Source organism: Gavia stellata, chromosome 17, assembly GCF_030936135.1.
Source record: "Gavia stellata isolate bGavSte3 chromosome 17, bGavSte3.hap2, whole genome shotgun sequence".
Classification (NCBI taxonomy): domain Eukaryota; kingdom Metazoa; phylum Chordata; class Aves; order Gaviiformes; family Gaviidae; genus Gavia; species Gavia stellata.
The window spans coordinates 14094501-14116007 of NC_082610.1; the positions used below are offsets into that span (position 1 = coordinate 14094501).

The 21507-nt window shown below is 39.9% G+C and overlaps 1 protein-coding gene across 1 annotated transcript in view; it reads right to left on the reverse strand.

Annotated features, from left to right (window-relative positions):
* TUB (TUB bipartite transcription factor) overlaps window positions 1-21507 on the reverse strand; it is a 152684-nt gene that overhangs the window by 12612 nt on the left and 118565 nt on the right. Inside the window, exons 4-6 of the mRNA XM_059825818.1 lie at window positions 16405-16539; window positions 4364-4531; window positions 717-788 (exon numbers count right to left, since the gene is read on the reverse strand). Of these exons, the coding sequence (XP_059681801.1) occupies window positions 717-788; window positions 4364-4531; window positions 16405-16539 (375 nt within the window). The remainder of the gene's footprint in view (window positions 1-716; window positions 789-4363; window positions 4532-16404; window positions 16540-21507) is intronic.

The following is a 21507-nucleotide window of genomic DNA, read 5'->3' on the forward strand; positions in this document are numbered from 1 at the left end:
AAAGGAAATATCATGGTTTCCACTCCGCAGAGAGGATGGAGTTACCCAGTGATACAGGAGCAATATCCAGTTAGGAATTAAATTCAGATCTTCTTCATCCAATCAAGTACTTCAAACACAGCACAAAATCTTAAACCTGAAATTGGAGCTGAGTGGACAACCTATCACAGCCATTTGGAAACCTTAACAGTTAAAATACAAGCCCTTCTACAGCACACTTTTAACTGTTCCTGTGTGATCTGATGAAGAGCAGATCTTAGACTGAGAAGAAACATTCACATCAAGGAAATGTTCTCATGCATATTTATTTCATGTAAAAAAACAGTATCAGCCCAGGCCAAAGGAACTGCCTTACAGCACTTAAAAAATTGACTTTACAGGAATTCAAAACCTCAGACATTTCAAAGGGAAACACAACTTCGAACATCAAATAGGACTTAGCAGCAGAAAGCGTCAATGGTGGCACATTTGGAAGGCCTAGTTTTTCAAGGAGTATCACGCAGATGAAGCCACCCTGCATTCAGGATCAAACTCTAAGTTCCACATATTAGAGGCTAACTATACAATATTTTTTCCTAAAAAAAAAAAAAAAGAAAGAAAACACTTGGTCCAGAATTTCCGCTATTGGTAAGTCCAATGCAGAAGGATAAATGAAACGCAAAGATTTCCAGAACCAAGCAGCATGGGCATAATTAACTTTTTCCTTCTGTACTTACCAGGAACATGATCCAGGGCGACAAGGCTGGATTGGGAGGTGGAAGAGGACCAGGATGTATTTGCATGGGGATCTGGGAAAGGAAAAAATCCACGGGCTTGATTCTGCAAACCCTTAATTGATTGAACAAGCCTAACTTGCCAACAGGGCTTCGCAGAGGGCTAAAGGCTTACTGGATGGGGCCATAACGCTGCTGCCTGAATTCTCAACTATGGACATTTTATCTTTCTGCACAATCAAATTCACTTTCTACCTGCTTATACCTGCTGTCACCTTCTTTTTTAGTAGTTTGAATAAAGACAAAAAGCCCTGGATCGCAGAGCTGAAGCTTCAGAAAACATTATCCACGCTGAGCGGTTGTGCCACAAACCCTTCTGTGCACGACGTGCCCTGCATGGTAGGTTTTTGGCCTACTTTTGGATTCTAACACACAAAAAAATAAAACCGATCGATACAAGTGATATACACAGACTCTACACAAATGTTCATTCAGTAACATTGAAAAAAGTATTCAGACTCATATTCAGATGGCCTAAATTCTACCTAAACCCCTGTGCCCAGTGTGTCCTCATCATCTTTCTCAGGCTCTCTAAACTGTTCTTCCGGGACTTCCAGGGATACGTGTAGAGACTTTCACGTAGCTTAGTCTTCTGGAATATGAGCTTGGTCTGCAACAAGCAGAGACTGAACCAAACTCATGTACAGAAATATAAACACAAGAGGTAGTATCAGTAATGGTTTTCTTCAGTTCTAATTTTGGAACAGAATGAGGAAAAAGAAGACACCAAAAAGGCATTTAAATACTTTTAATGTTCTTGCTGCTTCCAATAACTTCAATGCCTATCCCTTTAAAATAGCTTTTGACACCAGATGCACACTGGATAATGAAACAACACCAGAGCGGTAAGAGCAAGCGTATAAAACAGAAGCATATGAAATGCTCATAACCCATTCAGCTGCACCATGAATGGTCTTGTTACCCACTTCTTCAGTTCCCCCAGTCTGGACATACACCACCCAGCACAACAGCAAAAAGGCTCTGGTTATGCAAGGGAGGCCTGAGTTCACAGGTCAACAGATATTTTCAAAGCCTGTAGAACTCACTCGTTATTAAATCACACACTCATTAATCACAAGCATTATTTCTTAATAATGGCAACCACATTCTAGTCAACTACGCATGGGTAATAGAGACAGTCCATCTCTCAGCTGGCAGCTGTGCAATAAAGCCATACTTCATATGCACAGACGTAATCAGTTTATTTCTACATCCATGCTCACTATTTCACCACCAATATTTTGGCGGTGAAAATTCCATGCCAGCCTCAGAAAAGTCCACACTCACGACTTGTGGGGAAGAATGCTTCAGAGAGCTCCTGTTTTGTTTTTGAACCCAGAAATCACACCTAGTCCTTCCCTAAATCTCAAAACAGTTGTAACTTCAGGTGGCAAAGAAGAACTAAGACCAAATTGCTCATTCCAAGTCTTTACAGAGACATATAGGAAATTGATAAACGCGAAGACTAAATGTTAGTTTATTCAGTGTTAAGACTTATGGAAGTCTGGCTCTGTCCCAGTGACTCATTTGCCAGAGAGGAGCTCTACATATTAAGACTTCTGAAATCAAAAGGACAAATATTTCCTGCAGGAAGAAAATTATTCTAGTATGGCAATTTCCAACAGATGGAGAAATCAATTAAAACATTTGGCATTTTCTTGCAAGTGGCATATTCTTTTCACACTCAGGTAGCCTATAACCTCTTGTCTCGTAACAGAACCTGACTCGCTGGGGAAGCAGAGACAAGTGTTGAGAGAGGCTTCTCTCCACAAAGTTAATGTCAATTAGCAGAATGGGCACAAATCAGGGCTGCGCAAGTCTGATGGGACTTAGTCTTTCCCATTAGGCCGGTTAGCATTTATCTCTGTGTTCTTCTCCTTTTGCTCCTATCCCATGCAAAAGGACTGATGGGAGACAGCAATTCTAAATGCTTTTCAGACCAGCGGGGACATGTCAGTAAGGACATGCCACAAGCAGTGACGAGGCAGTGGGAATCCACATGAAAAGCCCTAGCTCTACATAAAGTTTCCCATGAGTACTAGGATACTGAAAACTGCTGGTATCAAGTGGCAAACCATACACGTGTAGTAAAAGTATTTTATGGAGATGCTGCTAGTTGCAGTCTTGTCTTAATACTTTTCTTTGTGTCTCACAGAGCGTAGCCCTGTTGTTAATAAAAATGAATAAATCTCAGCATTCCCATTTGAAAAAGCACCCCCCCCCCCCCCGACTCGAAGCATACTAGTGGTCCACTCTTAGCAGTGTCTGTTCTGATCAGGAATATACTCAGACCTGGTAAAAAAAGGTCATATCATATTTAGGAATATGAAGAAACAAAGAAAAAGAAAACCAAATCAAAACAAAAAAACCCCAACCACTGCTTCTGTTAAAAAATAAACAAAAAATTGGGGAGACTAAAAATATATCTTAACCTGGAAAAAACATCAAAAATAGAAATGTGCCCCAGAGTAAAAATATGAGTGCTCTGACCTAATTTGAGAAGGCTGTTGATAATTTTTAAATCAATCAGCTTTAGTGAGTAGTGTGCCTGATGATTAAATATTCTGAGCCATGGTCTAAGGCAACACAATCACCACACAGATCAGAACTTGTTAGTCATGCCAACATCTCTGTGACTCAAATGCCCAGGAAATACCACACTTGGAGAAAATCTGCCCATTTCAGTTGAAGTTGCTCACATCTGCAGAGTAACATCCCAGAAAAAATGAATCTTAGTGAGAACTGCTCTGCAGACAAGAGGCGGGCATTTAGGTATGAATAGTCTATTCTAGACGAGTCAAGTTTGCACTTACATTTTGCTCTTTATACACAAAGAGTTTATTCTTAAAGCATCAGAGCACTCTTGGCTTGAGCCATCTTTGCTTCAAAAGCTGTACACTGAAGAAGAACAACTGCAAAGCAAATGCCTTCAGAAAAAGCTTTGTGAGGATTTTAGGATTTTTTTTTTCCTTCCTACAGTTAATGTCTAATGAGAGATAACAACAGCGCAGGAAGGAAGGGACAGATGCATGAATGTGTACATACACAATCTATCTCCGAAATCATGCATGCCTCTAGAAAAAAAAAAATTTCCAGAACATTTGAGGACTATGCATGGGAAATGCTGCAGAATACACAGTGGTGTTATTTTCACCTCTGCAAGCATGAACACACATTATGAAAGCATGAGCAATATTTAACTGACAACACAACTAAAATTAATATTCCAGTTTGAATGTTGCTACTCCATACCCTTTTTTTAACCCTCAAGTATGTGATTTCCAGAGCTGTACAATATAAAAATGTGAACAGATGGATGTGAGCATTAGCATCTGCCTGGTACCTTAATAGCGGCACTGCACTGCAGATGGGAAAGCCACATCCCTGAGAGCCTGGAGAGCTCTTGTTCCTTGGGATAAGAGAGATTTTATTTTTTTTTTAGATACTAGAATAGAGCCTAACAGGCTCTGAGGAGAAGAAACACAGAGCAACAACCTCTGCTTAGGCTAGGACTGAGAGTGAGACTAGGAAAAGGAGTCAACATACATAAAGCAAGCAATGAGAACGTGAAAGCAGCTTTGGCTACTTACCTTTTTTCTGCATTGCTGTTCTAAGATCTTGTTTGCTTTGCTGTTGTTGGCCACTAGCCATTTTCTCTCCATCATCTTCATCATGGCTAGACTGTCCAACAGTGAGAATCTGCACTTGACTTCCTATCTTCTGAACATCATCTTGAAAAGCAGCTGGGCCATCAATCCCTGTCAGACAACAGCAAAAGCCTTAGTTGTCTTTGTGTCAAGAAGTTACTGCAGAGAGAATTGCTCACTCACAAAAAGCATCTTTTCTAAGAATCAGAGATCAGAGGTTCACATTCAATAATATTTCTAGACTTAAAGAAGACTAAAGTAGTCTCCAAGGCAAACATCTTACTTCCCACGTACTGCACTAGAGACTCTCCAAGAGGTGATCAGGATTTCACTGTTGCCCTCCTCATCCCCAAAGCACACCCATCCATGCACCAGAAACACTGAAAACTAATCAGAAAAGAAATTCACTGGAGAGGACACCAAAGAAAACAGATGCAGCTTTCACAAGGACACACAACTGGTCCAGAAACAGATAAGCCTGAGTCCCAGATTATGCCATATCCCCTAAAAAACAACACTGCTATTATGAAACAATGCCTCAAAGTTTCAGAAACCTGAAAATTCAAAGTACATCTGGCAGTGTATACAAGAGGAAGAGCAGCACATTAACACGTCTAAATATACCTACTGAGTTAGTAAATCGCTATACAGTTAAAACACCAGAGTGAAACTATGAAGAAGGTAATACATATTCCCTGGAACCTCAAATCCCGACCGGGCACAGTCCTGGGCAACCTGCTCTGAGCAGGGGCGTGGGTCTAGACAGTCCCCAGAGGCGCCTTCCAGCCTCGGCCATGCTGTGATTCTCTGGCTTCTGATGACAGCCAGAAAGAAACTGTTTACCTCCTTACGGCTGTAAATCGCCTCCGAAGAGAGAAAAATGAAAATACGGGTTGGAGTGTGTTCTTATCACAAGCTAACTTCATTTTTTTTTTCAGGACAGCAAGTTAAAACATCAGATTGCAAATGTCTGTCAGCTCTTCGTTAAGACTTAGTGCTGGTATATATTACTGAATTAGCTATATAAAAATGCACTTTTGCACCAATAAAAATGGTACTATTATAATGTACAGATACAGTAAATAACATAGGCCTGTATACTGTTGCTGTTCTGAAATTTTTGTTAATAAGCCAGCACCATTGTGGAGAATTAGCAATCATTGCAAAGAACTAGTTCAGTAAAAGAATATGGTTCTTCTCACACCAAACAGAGCTGAATAAATCCTGTAAGAAGGAGCTGTAGGGATTGGGATTTTTTCAGACTGTGATCTGTAGCAGAAGTCTCCAAGAATACCGTTTCAACCCACTTTGCCAGCAGCTGTCAACTTGCATTAAAAGACAACTGGATTATACATTTAGCATGCTTAACTGTACTTTGCCATACTTGCTGTCATTGCCGCTGCCATACAAAGCGCAAGTGGAAAAAAGAGAGTTCCACACCCCCAGGAACAGCACTGGCTGGGCAACTGCCTAACAAGACGCAGTCCGACACTGCAGAAGTATTAAATTCACAGAATTCAAGACCACAAGGAATTTGTGACTCATCTGCATCACACAGACCCTAATCTGGCAATTTCTGCACCAACCCTGTAAATTCTGATTTACTTACAGTAAAACTAACAACAACAACTAACAAATAAACAATCTGTCCATCCAACCTTGAAGGACTAAATAAAGTCCATGGAAGTGTTTCTCTCACCTTGGTAGGATGACAGTTTCAGACAGAAGCTCTGTGTGATGCAGAATGAACAGTATAATTTTCTGTGTTGCAGGTATAATGTGGCAGTGAACAGAGCAGCATATTTCTTAAAAGTTATCTCAGGATAAGCACTACAGCAAAGGTGCTCTAGAACAGACGGGTAGCTGCTCAGATCCACTGTGGTATTTTTTACAGCTTTAACCATATTAACCATTGTCATTGAAGTGGCTGCCTAAAGTTAGGTTCTTCCCTTAATACTCTGAATTTCAAAAGTGTTAAGCATCCATGAGTTTAACAAGATGCTCATACCTCATGCAGATCTATCTAGCCCCTTATTAAGCTTTGGACGATACAAACCTAATTCTGAGAACCCATTTCAAAAGGAACAAAACACCTTAATTATTCTTCTTCAAAGCAGACATTGATCTGCAGCAAATGAAATGCCTTCGACAGCATTAGACATTGCACTGAGGCTGCTTTGTTCTGATGCCTGCAGAACATCTGCGCTCACATCCTGTGCTGTCAGGAACATCACGTATTATTAGGCGTTAGGACAAAGGCTACACTGGCAGGTCACACTTTCAGAGAAGAAAAATCAATTTCAGTATTCTGAAGACTGCATCACTGGTAAAGTGTGTTATTAAGCATTATGAATGGTTCCACTGGTGACCCCATTTAAGGGAATGGAAGATGTAGCCAGACAGAGAGGAAAAAAAAAAAAGAACCCCTGCTGCATTAGAATACTGTAGGTGGTTCACGGCAAATGCAGCATTAACTATTTAATATTTGTGTGTGTGCGCACATCTTTGTAGCTATATATGCCTGTGTAAAATGGTATTAAATGCAAGCACACATATACATTTCTTTTTTCCATATCATGAGATATAAGCGTATCTTTATAAGTCATAGTTCAAAAGGCAGCTCTACCATCACCTACCTAATGTCTGAAAACACTTCCAAGCTTGCATAATTGTGATACTCAAGGTGCATCTCCCTGTGTTCTCACTTTCTTTGCCTCGCTGACTCCTTTTGACCCACTTACTGGAAGGATGGTTCACTGTGCAATAAAACAAACCATTCATGGCGACAGTTATAAGTTTCCCAGTTTAAGGACAGGGCCAAAAGAGGCAAAGAAATGGAGCGGGTTGTGCCAAGAAGAAAGTCTTTATTGCTATGGTCAGTGTTTTCTACAGCTTTTCCCAAAAATCAGGTAGGAAAAAAACCTGACAGAGATGTCCTTGAATACCTGCTAAGACGAAAAAGGAATTTTTGAGACGCAACTGTGAAGGAGGGGAGGGAGGCAAGAGGAAGACTGAAACAACCCCCAGAATACCAGTCTTTTCAGTAAAGGCTTTCTGGTAAACTTTGACATGGTCATGCCTCAGATGAAACCCAGAGGTACCAGAAATGAAAACAAAGAGATAATGAAAAAAATGCAACAGAAAATTGGCATTCACTGGCATGTCCATCCTATAAACTACTATTTATCAATGCTTGTATTCTGTTAGCACCTAAAATCTTCTAGACAATATTTATAAATAGACAGTACCATGCTCTTAAAAGCTGGTAATCTAAACTACTATGCAGAATGTTTTTATAACCTGGATTCATCTAAATTCTAAGAAATTCAAAATACATTAGGTGGACATGCATGAAAGGCAGGTCCTGCTTGACCAACCTGATCTCCTTCTATGACCAGGTGACCCGCCTAATGGATGAGGGAAAGGCTGTGGATGTTGCCTGCCTGGACTTTAGTAAAGCCTTCGATGCTGTCTCCCAGAGCATTCTCCTGGAGAAGCTGGCGACTCGTGGCTTAGACAGCTGCACTCTTCGCTGGGTAAAAAACTGGCTGGGTGACCGAGCCCAGAGAGTCGTGGTGAATGGAGTGAAATCCAGTTGGTGGCCGGTCACAAGCGGTGTCCCCCAGGGATCAGTTTTGAGGCTGGTCTTGTTTAATATATTTATCGATGATCTAGATGAGGGGATCGAGTGCACCCTCAGCAAGTTTACAGACGACACCAAGTTGGGTGGGAGTGTGGATCTGCTCGAGGATAGGAAGGCTCTGCAGAGGGATCTGGACAGGCTGGATCGATGGGCTGAGGAGGCCAATTGTACAAGGTTTAACAACACTAAGTGTCAGGTCCTGCACTTGGGTCACAACAACCCCATGCAACGCTACAGTGGCTGGAAAAGCTGCCTGGCGGAAAAGGACCTGGGGGCATTGTTCAACAGCCGGCTGAATATGAGCCAGCAGTGTGCCCAGGTGGCCAAGAAGGCCAACGGCATCCTGGCCTGTATCAGAAACAGTGTGGCCAGCAGGACAGGGAAGTGATCGTGCCCCTGTACTCGGCACCGGTGAGGCCGCACCTCGAATGCTGTGTTCAGTTTTGTGCCCCTCACTCCAAGAAGGACATTGAGGTGCTGGAGCGTGTCCAGAGAAGGGTGATGGAGCTGGTGAGGGGTCTGGAGCACAAGTCTTATGAGGAGCGGCTGAGGGAGCTGGGGTTGTTCAGTCTGGAGAAGAGGAGGCTGAGGGGAGACCTCATCGCTCTCTACAACTACCTGAAAGGGGGTTGCAGAGAGGTGAGTGTCAGTCTCTTCTCCCAAGTGACGAGTGACAGGACGAGAGGAAATGGCCTCAAGTTGCACCAGGGGAAGTTTAGGCTGGATATTAGGAAAAATTTCATTACTGAGAGAGTGGTGAAGCACTGGAAGAGGCTGCGCAGGGAGGTGGTGGAGTCACCAACACTGGAGGTGTTCAAAGAACATGTGGACGTGGCATTGTGGGACATGGTTTAGCAGGCACCGTGGTGTTGGGTTGATGGTTGGACTTGATCTTACAGGTCTTTTCCAACCTTAATGACTCTGTGATTCAGTGATTCTGTTAACTTTGATCTCACATATGGGATTTTTTGATAGGATTTTTTTTCTTTTGCTTTAAACACAGAAAATGTTAAGCATCTACACAAAAAAAATTTAAAAAATCACAAGATACAGGTCTGGAATGAGGGAAGAGAGAAAAAGGTATGGATGAAATAAAGAAGAGAACTGCTACTGAAAGCCTTGGGAAAGGAATGAAGTGGCAAAATTTTGCTTAGTGTTTATGACGTATGAGAAACAAATCTAAGCTTTCGTACATTTTGATACCACATTATGCCTGTTTGAAACTTCGTCTTCTAAAGAACAGACCAACAACCCAAAATCTGTTCAGTCTCACTGGATTTAGTAATGACAATACATTTTGAGGATATGAAGTCGAGACCTTGTTTTATTGTTCCAATCCTGCAATTAAAGGAAATCTCTTTATGGGAGGGTCACCAGGCACACATTTCTATCCTACATCCCCAGCAGCTTTCTGCTGAACAGTTTCCAACACTTTGATATGTCCCATAGATAGACGCTAAAATGAATACAGATGAGCAATCTCAGTTCTAGTAGAGGTAGTTATCACACTTCTTTCTGACATACTAAGCAAGTACATGCTACATGGGATGGAAGCTGTAGATCCTAAAGTATATCCTCCTTGGCCCTACAGATCTAGAGGTTGTTTTGGGGTGGTTTTTTTCCGCCCCCCGCAATAGCACTAGTAGGGCGTTACAAGTACACTTCTGGGTATCCATTTGAGCCTCATGCATTTTTATTTCAGCTTCACAATCTTCAAAATGATTTTGCAGAAAAGAAATAACACTTCCTAACCCTATTTGCAAGTGGGAAACTAAGGGGATAGTCATGGGTATAGGCTTAGATCAGTCTGTTGAATAGTCCTGTCTAAACCCAGAATCTGTAACAGAATAGGTCCGAGTGGGACTTCCGCTCAAAACTGGACAGAAATTAAACATTTCTAGACACCCCGTCAGAGAAATTCTCAAAGTCATCACAGTCTAATGACACTATAATATTACAGCAGAATAAGAAAATTAAAGAAGATAGGCCAGAACTGCAATTTTGATTATTTCATTGCTCAAGAGATCATCAAGAAAGAGTATTGAAAACTTTGGTGGCGGAGAGGTGGGGGGAGAAGGTCAAATGGGAGGAAAAGACTACATACTACCAAGCTATGTATGACCAGAGAAAGTTCAGAAAGGCACCTGATATATGTGGCCACCACTTACAGATGAGCACGAGACCACGTGAGGAAAGATTTTGCTATCTGACAATAGTGCACGATGCACAACAGTAGTCTTGAAAAAATTAGTTACAGATTAAATATGTGACAAACTATCCAGCAGCAAATTACAGGCATAAGCATAGTGAGTCAGCTCTCCAAAACATTATTTAAGTATTTGACTATATAAGACATGAATCCTCAGTGACTGGATCTTACAAGAAAAGACTCTAATTGTATTAATACACATCATGTTCCTCTCTGCATGTATTTATACATGCAAACATTTTGCTGTGAAAAGATTTTCAGCAAATGTTATTTCCTTTTGGTTCTTTTACATGAATTTGTAAGTACAGGAAAGAGTGATTAACGGATTATTTACAGAGAGTCTTTACTGCACATAGGACACCATGAAAAGACAGATTTCTAAATTATTTGAAAATAACTGTTATAATAAATTAAGAATTTCTTCATAGGACATTTGCAAACTAAGAAAGAAATTAAAAAGGAAAGTATCGTACATCAGAGAGAACTAGTTGAGCTCAGTGATAATGGCAAACCAGATTACATATCAGGAAAGCAACACAGCATGGAAAACAAGTGTTTCTGTCCCTACTTTACAAATGAGGTACTGCAGGATACAAAAATTCTTGCTCTCATTTTATAAAGCACTTGAGACACTAATTCAACATACGTAGTCAGGCATATTGCTCACAGACTAAGTTTTTAAAATATGCTTAAACACTTTGCAGATCAGATCTGAAGAGTTGACCAAGGACAGGCAGGAGGTCTCTGGAAGAGAAAAATCTCAAGCCACATTTTCTGACCTCAGTTACATACAACAAGGGTTCTACAACAAGTATGTCCTTCCTCTACAAACATGCTGACAGCAAATGCAGGCACACTAGAAAATGTTCTCTCTTTTTTTTCCTTTTTTTTTTTTTAAAACGTGCCTTCAAAAGCAAGATACGAGGTTAGATAAGCCACTGGTCTGACACGGAAGTCATATGCACGTGGATAACGCTCAAGACTGTGGCCAGCAGCAATGCTGCAATTGCAATTGCTCTTCAAGAACACTGCAGAGCAGCTCTTCCTCCAACTTAGGGATGGCAGCATAACCCTTCAAAGGCCAGCTGGCCTCCTGCGAGGTCAAAGACAGGGAGCCTATCCTCAGAGAAATCGGTTCTTATTAGACTGACACCAGAACAAACAGTTTCCATCCTTTAAAGAACTTGGCTTAAAGCAAACCCTGCTTCTGCTTTTATTATCTCAAGTGATCTATATTTTAAATTAAAAAGACAAATGAACAGTTGAGTATATTTTTTTTAAATCTGCATTTATCAAGAAGTGTGACCACTGAGTATAGCGTTTACTTCCAGAAGAGTGGTACAAGAAAGTAGTATTGTACAAATCAATAAATTGAAAAGATTCTTTCTCAGAATGATTGCTTAGGAAGCTCTAACAAAATGGCTAGAATGAAATATCACAAAATTACATCTTCTAGAAATGTACAACTCCATTGCTTTAAAAAAATATATATATATATATTTCTATCTATCTCACTGTTGGATAAAACTCTGCTCAAAAGGAATTTACTGAAAAAGCAGAATGTTTAAAGGGGGGGGAAAGCATTTTTTTGGTCTATTCTTTAGGACTGAATACCCTTAAGTATATTGTAGCTGCCAGTATTTTGTAAGCCATTTCCCAGCATATGCCTGTTCTCATAGGGGCTGCACATCCACTGATACGGGTTCAAGCAACTGCAAAATCACAAAGGGATTTGTTTATAGGGAAAGGGGGCAAATAGAAATTTTTTTTAGGAAAGGACATCTGGAGGTGATTTAGTCCAAAATTCCATCAAAAGAAGGAATATTGCTAACACCAGATCAGGTCACTAAAAGCAAGTGCTTGAGCACCAAGCTCTACATTCACTTTGATGAAATCTAGAAAACTGTAGCAGGAACTGTACTTTCATGAGTCTCTATCCCAAGGAGGCCAAAATTTCTTCTTCACAATCAAGTTCATGTGTTGCCAAAGCACAGGCTGAAAGGGTTGTCAGATCTAGAAATAACAGGACTTTTCTTGGTGTAAACTCACTTATTGTTCCTCCTTTCTCTTTAATGCACAGGGAAGCTGGAATAAATCTACTCTACATGAACTTCCCTCCCCCCAGTCAGTAAGGAAGTGTTATAGTGAGAAATGACGCCTCTTATCCAACAAATGGTGCTGCTTTCTTAGTCAGCCAGTGTTAATGTAGTTGCTTGTTACATATAAAAATGGGACAGGATGCACAAATCAAAACAGACAGACAGGCGTGAAAGAGAGAAAAGAAACTCGGAAGAAGCCAACCAAATCAAAACATGAAATAGCCATCCTGGCAGAAAAAGTGCTGTGTGTCAGAGCAGCTCCTTTGCTTTCTGACTCTCATAACGACAGCAGGGAATACCCAACATACTATATACGTTTAATGGACAACATAAAAGAAAAATTGCTGGGAAGGTATTGCTGCTTTGAACATTTTAAACACACCGAGATTCCTGATTTCAGTGACAAAAATCTTCATTTATATTGCCCATGGCAGAACAATAAACTGGGAGAACAAAGCTTTCAGAAATACCAGTTTAATGAGCAAAGCTACTACAAAATGCCATCAATTTACTGCATTTGCAGGGTCTGTCCCACAAAAATGAAGTTTCTTTTTAAAAACAGGCACAGTATATACTGGATACAGCCATCAAGAATGAAATACCAGTAATACCGTACTACCCATCACAGAATTACAAAATGCACTGACCCCTAACTGCAGAGGCACAAGCAGCTCTACATGAGCAATTAGCCACATTCCTTTTCTCGCCTTATGTCAGCGTAACCTCATTAAACCTAATATTTCCCTCGCGTTTGTCTTTGGCACATTGTTCTGATCATAGTTTCATCGTTCTTCGAGCCACTTAAAAAAGCATTACACATCTAAGACCAGAGTATGGTCATTACACTACAGCTTCAAGAGCTATTCATGTATAATTCAATGATTTTTGCTCTGAATTAGCTTATTATTTATAGGATCTGGTCTAAAGGTTGTTTTTTCTTAAAGCACAAAGAGCTTGGCTATGCTTAGAAAGGTAATGCTCACTGTATCTAAATATTAATAGAAACCTTTACAATGCTATTTTATCATGTAAAGCGCATTCACCCTTCAGCATTCATCCTGCTCATTTACAGGACATACAGAGGTTACAGTCAGAGTAGTCAGAGCGGAGACAAAACCTGAAGCAATTGCAAAGCTAAAAGCAGAACCTAAAACTTCCAAGATTTGGTCTAATTACCAATGAACTTCCTCCAACAAAATCTCTTGTGCCACAAAATGGTATAAAACCACTTAACCTTCATCCATTTTCATTAATTAGATCTGAAGTTATTAGCAAATACGTTCACTATTATTATAAAGTCTTTTCTTAAGACTCACACTCTTAAAAGTAACTGAAAAATAGATACAAGTTCCACTACAGGGTTCTGCTGCCACTTGCATTTTCTTCATTCTTAAGTAACACAAATTAGCTATGTCTATAGTGGATCGATCAGTAAAATTTAAAGTTGCATTCGGTTTTACTTTTTCATCCAATAACAAAATATTTTGCAGCTTTGATAAGGATGCAAAGTGGAAATCCAGTTATAATCCCCTACCAACACTCCAAGTGTACAACACTATCAAAGGTAAGCTAGATATGATTCCAAGGGTGAAATTACACATGAATGAACAGTGAAATACCAGTGCGTGGAAAAAGTAGATGAGCTGGATGAGAAGGTGCTACGTGTATGCTCTGAACATACTTTAACTGACAGGGATATTTGTTACTTGAGATTTGTTACTAATCATCAACATAAACTTCAGGAGAGGAGGTACTCAACATTTTCTTGAGCGTAATTGATGAATAACACCTCCACTCTATGGAAACACACATAAGACGCAATTGATGGGCAAATGCTGAAGGCCAGGGAAGACCACGCATAGCGGAGCAGGATGAGCAGTAAGAATTGCAGCAGAAACAGAGGTTTCTATAGCTAACAATATTAGTTTCCAACACATAGAGCTGTATCTGCATGCAAAAGTTCTTGGTCTACATAAAGTGACATTACTTCTACTGACACAACTTGCTTCTATTAAAATATGCCGACATTTGCCTGTCTGGGAAATTTTTCAGAAATTGAATAAAAATGTTATTGGCATATGAGAAAAATACTAGGTATTACCTGCTGTGAGATAATAAAAAGCTGTGCAACTCCTTCACAGTAAGCACACACTGCTCATGGACTAACTTGGCTACATCTGGCAGATGAGTTCAGAGAGAGCGATCCAGCAAATGCAGCCCCAGCACGCACGTGACCGGCGGCTGCAGAACAGCCCTGAGAATCACGCACTCACATGATTACTGTTTCTTGCTACCTGCCTCGCTAGGCCTGTGGCTAGGATTTTGTTCATGGAATATTTTAGCCAAGACCTCATCAGAAAACGGCCTAGAAAACAGGGGAGTGTATACACATATCGGTGTTACACAATGCCAATTTGTCAAATCAAACCTACTGTAACTGACCAGCACAGCATCTTAAGTTCTGAACATAGTACAGACACAGACACCCCATAAAGGCAAAAGAGGCATTATATGAGATGAAACAGAGCCTCAAGGTTATGCAGTAACCGTGGTTTAAATACTACCCAGCACAATGCTCAGTTACAGCCTAAGACAGATTTTCTTTTAAACTAGTAAAAGAATTTTTACTCTTCAGCAAGAAGTACTTCAAAATAAAATTTGGCATCTGTATTACTATGCTGGAGTGGCGTTATATTTTACATTAAATTGAGAAACACGAGCTTTCTGTTCACTTATTTTGCCAACAATTTTTACACTCAGTTAATTTTACCTTTGACTTTTACGTATTATTTTAAGCCTAGGTATTGACACACACCATCTTTTTTTTCAAATCGATGAATAAAGTCTTTACCTCAGGGCCAGAGTCTAAAGCCTGTCTAACCTAGGGCTTCCTTTGCAGCCAGAGGGACTACAGACATAGAGACGTTGTAGATTCAGATCTCAGGAATTAAGCTGCAGTATGTAAAGGATGTGTAAAGGATTTTAATAAGGTAGGCTCACGTCCTGCAAAATCCCTATAGGTAAGCCCCAATACTCTGACCTCAATAATTACCCTTGTTAGTCATTGCTACCTTTAAATAGACTTGTCAAGGATATACACTATATTCACACTTAAGCAATAATGGAGAGATTGTTGGACAAACACAAGACAGGAATACAATACAGTCCAGGCAGCACAGTCTTAGAGCAGCCTTATCCAAGAACTGCAAACTATTGGAAAGGTATTTATTAATTTCATTAGTCATTCACCATCAAATAAAAAGAAACTGTATATGGTACAAAATCTCTCTCTTTTTGTGAGTGTGCATATACATATATAAAATTTGAATAGCTCTAAAGTAGCTCATGTTACTTCTTCCAACTAGTCCTTGTAGCTCAAATAGTAAATCTAATAATGGCAATGTCACTTCTACCTACCTTTTTGTCATTATCAATAGTGTGGTTTTTTTGTCTACCTAATCTTACCCAAAGTCATTGCAGAAAGTTTTTCATACAAACACCTCTCATGTGGTGACCAGGTGGAATAGAGTAACACTGAAGTAACAACTTGAAGAACCCCTTTGAGGATGTTATCTTGGTTTTGTTGAATTGGTTTTTACAATGCCCACTTAACCTCTAATTTGTATAGTTTAAACCTCAGTAAGAGTCTGGACTGAAATGACTGCAATTTAAGGCTGTTTTTCCAAATCACATTACATGCAGATAGTCTAAAAAAACACATTGGTGTAAGATGGTTCTCATTTCTTTAACACTGTAGGAAAACACCAGCATCTTTCCATCAGTACTTTCTTCCTTCTCTGCAATGTGAACAAACACTCTCCTTTGGAAAAGACTCCTTTTACAAATTTTAGCCCTCCCTCACTGCCAGATTGGACATGCCAAGACAAGACCAAGTCACTCACCTTTTCCAATCTCATAAAAATTTCGAAAAATTACTTCTGGGCAATTTTCAGAAATTCAAAAGAAATAAAAAACGAAAAAGAAGTATTTTGCAGTCAATTCAACATCTGACATTCAGCCGCATGCAGCTAACCTTTGTGTTTCCCTTTTTTCTCCTTTCTGGTGCTGCCAGTCTGACAGCTCGCAGCTGCTGCCTTGGTTTTTTTAGTTGGTTTCGGGGCTTGGGCATCCACTACCACCTTTACATCTTCCTGTTCGGCCTCCTGCACTGCTTGAAAGATTCAGGGTACCCCATCATAAAGAAAAACAGAGAGAGAGAAGACAGAAACAAAGAGAGAGAGACAAGAGAGAATGAGTTGAGAACTCTGTGGAGGCATAAAAGAGTAAGCAGACACAGCAGAGTTTGGTATCTCAGACAATTCATGCAGAGAGTCAAAAAACCCAGAATTTGGAAAGCTACAGTAAAAACCTGAAAGTATTAGGTTAGCTGGGATGTATTTCCTAACTTTTTTCCTCCTTCCAATAATGTATCAGCTCCTAACTTTCAGGCCAAAAGTGACATCAGAATATTAAATTGTTGCTGAGCTATTGTAGGAAGCACTTTTCCACATAGTAAAGCTCTGCCAGACTGATCATCACCAGTGGCAGCATGAAGGCAGAAAAATTTTATTTGGACTTTGTACTGCCTGTGCTTAAAGCTACATCCTAACCCTGTAAACAAGGAATCATCGGAAGGTTATTTTCAAAACACATCTTGCATAATTGTATACATCACAGTATGATGAGTAGAACGGCCATGCATTTTATGGTGAAACGATACCCAAGCTGAAATTAAAAACTCCTCCTACTTTGTAACACACACAAATTAATTAATTCCTTAGAAGTCTCAACATAATATACATAGCAGAAACTGTGAATGTCAGCATAATTCATGCAATGCAAGTTGTTTTCAAAGTAAAAAGAAGCTTTATCATTTTCTAAAAGCATGACACACTTTGAGGTCAGTATTTGAATCTGTGAAAGCAACACACACAGTAACTCTTTCTTCTGGCCAGGCCAAGCCTTGAAGTGAAATAATATTGAGTTTACAAAGACATAAAAGCAACTACCTTTGTGAAATGCATAAAGGAATCATCAAACTTCACACCCCAAACAAAACAACCTGTAGGTGGGCACTGCTGGTGCCAGCTGCCAGTCACTGTTGCTGAGCCCCACGGGCTTCACGTGGTGACTGGGGCTTATCTCAGAGGAGTAGCACCCTGGCACCTGGGGCCTCCCACCATACCTTCCTTTTTCCCAAAACTAAAGTGCTTTCTTTAAAAGCATAAAAAAGTCCACTAAGGAACCTTACTGGAAAGAACTGGTTGCCCATGAAATGACTTTAAAAATATCCCGACAAACTTCATAAACCCCCAAAAGACCCAATGATGCTCAATGCCTGTGGACTGCCAGTAATTTCTCTTTGAAGGGCGAAATTCTCCCTAGGCTTCTGGTCTGTGAGGCAACTTCCCTGTTCACCAAATCCTTCATGCGCATGAACAGCAATAGAAACACCAAGGAGATTCTCAGGGGAGTAAGATGAAACAGATTTAGCCATGTCTGTGTAGACTGTAGCTTACAAACCCACAGCTACCCTCCCCAGCACAGCAATCTATGATAAATAGCATTACATTCACAACACAATCAGCATCTGAGGCACTCAATAAACACGCTCCTTTTCTCATTACGCGGAGGAAGAGTTCAAGTTTTGTGGAGAATATACATTAAATTAGTAGAGGAGTGACTAAAAGCCCAAAGAAACAGCTTGTCACTGCCCAACTCCTCATTCCTGTCTTTATCATACACTAATGACAAGATTGCAGTCCCTTTGCTGAGTGTAAAGGAGCGCTGGAAATGAATAAGACATAACCAAAGGAGTGAGTGCACAGGACGCCAGGGAAAATGGCACATAAAAGGCAGTACACTGGGTCCTATTTCCACGAGCACAGCAGCCTCCGACTAAGGAGGGAAGCAAAGAGTTCCTGCTCCACAGTCTTTGAATACGTGTGATTTGCCAAGCCAGCAATCTGTCCTATATTTGTAGCTCAATCTCTCTTTAAAAACTAGGGTGCGTTCTTTTCATTGTTTTAAAGATGATAATCCACGTTATAATTAAATTCAGTATTTTACAAATTACCTATATTAAATGACCAGACAGTTCTCTAAATGCTTTTAAATATGGCAATATTCATTCAGTCAGATGAAGCATGATTTACTTCGTCCACCGGAATGATTAATCAACAAAGGATGAAACATCCTGACATTGTTCCTTGAAAAGTTAAAGACTTATCTTCACTACCTTGTCAGCCATCCTTTGATCTAACAAGTAAAAGCCTGAAGCTTTTTGAATTGCTTTTGTCTCCTGACTTTCGGCAAGAGATATCTGATTACAAGTGCAGTGATGGAGCGCCAAAGGACAGAGGCAATATTGCCATTGCTTTACTCTGTAAGACAGAGAAGAAGATTTCAGTCCAGTAGCCATTTTGAGCATATGCCATAACTGCTCTCTATGGTAAACAGGACTTTCAGACATAAGTGATGGAGACTGCAAAATAGGACTTAAACCATAAATGTGCAGATACTGCAGCTGGGTTCATGAAAGGAACTGGCACAGAATTTCTTGTTTCTAAAGGATGCTTTTCTGAGCTTTAATATTACATTTAAAGTACTACCTCTAAAATAAATCCAAATCAAATCCCAAAATACCATGTCCACCACAAAACCCCAACAACTTATTCTTAGCTATTAACTATTCAGCAAATAGCAGACCTCAGCTAAGGTTCATTCACTCACTAATGTTTTCTCTTCTGACTGCAGATATCAAAGAAATTACGTAGTTAAGCACAGGGCAAGCACAGGTCTTCCCCTGCCCGTAAGCGCTAACCTCCCCAAATACCTCCCGTGTTAAGGGCTGCCCACTGCAGCGAGGCAGGCAGTGAAGTTTACACAGCACAGCAGCTCCTGTCAACAGGGCCAGTCCAGACTTTGATCCTTGCAGAGGAGTGGGCAACGGGCTATCTTCTGAAGCTGCCGACCTACAGAGCGAGGTCTGTGGACCTACCTTGCTCAGTGGGTCTAACAGATTTAAAAGTAAAAAGTAAAAAATTCTGTTTTCTGTTTCCAGTGCTTTCTCCTGCCCTGAAGAGTTGTAAGAACGACCATTTCTAACACCCTCGGTACTCACTCTGCAGCTGGTCATTAGCATGTGGAGCTTTGAACTTACCGAACCAGCACTCCTTCTAGTCTGTCTTTGTGGAGATGAAGCAATTCGTAGAGGCAATGTTTACCCCCAACCATGTTGTCAGGGGATCAAATATCCTCCTCTCTGCCCTCTACTACATCTTTGGATCACTAAGTAACAGTCTGACAAGAATTTCCCTTCTCAGCAGGATGGGAACCTTGAGGCAAACTCTAACCTGCATTCTCCACAGGCTCTAGATAGCCCCATAAAACAATTTACAGCTCCCCGCAAGAAAGCCTGAATAAGGAAAATAAGATAAACTGGCCTCCCTAGATAATATTCACTGATATGACAATATGATTATGTCCTTAGTTGGATGTTAAAAAGTTAAAAACAATGATATGCAGAACCTCAGAATAAATAAATTAAGAACCTTAAATGCAGCTATACAGGGATGGAGTTTCAGACTGACACTCAAAAATGCATTCATTTCAGTACAAAAAGAAATTTAGGCAACTTTAAAAATCCCTATTGAGAGTTATCTTAAACAATAGGAGACTACACTTGAAAATTTAGCCCAATACTCCATATGCCCCAGCCCAAATTATTAAAATCGTCACTTAAAAAAACCCAACAGATTTTTCTTTTCTATTAGAATTATTTGTTTGTACTAGAATTTGCATTTAGACAAGACAAAAATGGAGGAGCATGTGTTGTGGTGAGACAGAATTCCAAACAGCAAGTAATGCTGGACTCTCAAATCTGGTGTTTCATTCTCGTTTGGGCTCAGGAATTGTAAGAAATAGTTTTGAGATAAATGGCAAGCTTTCAAATGAAGCAATGACATGATTTTAATTTCAGTGTTATTCATCCACATTCATTAAAATCAAGTATTGACTACTAACTTCAGCACAGTATTAGAAAAAAATACTTCTGGGGAGACAGAAAAGAGCACAGATTGCAATATTAATTCAGGATCTGAGCTGAAAAGAAAAGAGGAACAACAAACAGTCTATTAACATAATACAAGGTGAGTGTAGAAGGACTTGCATCAAAGTGGAGAATGGCAGTGTCCTGGCTTCACCTTGCATCACCAATGGCCTAAATGCTAAAAGTGGGAAAAAAAAGCCTCTCCCATGAGCCAGTTCTGTATTGGACAACACCGCATGTTACAGGGGATAAAGCTACAACGCGCAATCAAACAAAAGCATGCAATTTGTAAGTGAATAATCTGTGATGCAGACAACACAGAATTGAAAAAAAATATTGAAAGATAGTTATCCACACATATTTATATGAGTAAATTAAAATGAAAGGCATGTTTTCCATCTGGCCTTCGTGATGAGAAGTTCACACAGGAAATTAATTTCGAAGTAGCATGCAATGAAATGCAGATTATTTTTTTCCATTTGCATGACCATTTTTCTTGATATGAGTGCTTGCACACTCTTAAGATCTTAGAGGAAGAAACAAACAAGCAAAAATACCTATGAATCATAACTTACCAATCTCTATCACATAAAAATGCCATGTGCTAAAAAAAAAAAAAAAGTGGGTTTGATCAGTACATTTTGCTAAGAATGAAGTGAGTGAAAAATCAGAAAAAGAAAAAAAATTTAAATGGATACATTAAAATTTGTGCAGTCTGTCTGGAAAGCACCTTAAGTAGAAAGAGGCTGAACCAGATTATGAGGTATGTGAGGCAAATCATTGGCTCAGCTGTATAAGGCAAATATTCATTCTATTTACCAATGTCCTCTCAACAGTAAAAGTGAAATCCAGAATAAATACCATGCAAAGAAAGATAAACTACAGTTCAGTCACGGTGTACCTTAACAAATCAATGCAAATTGGTTGTCCTTTTCTTACTGTTGCCTGAGATGCTCTTGTGTTTCACTGTAAGAATGGCTTGCTGTTTCACTTTGTGAAGTTCTAGCCTTAGTGAATCACTGCTTATTTGGGCTGTCGTTCGTTATTACTTTATTTAATTAACTTAGATTCTGAACTGGTCTAGTA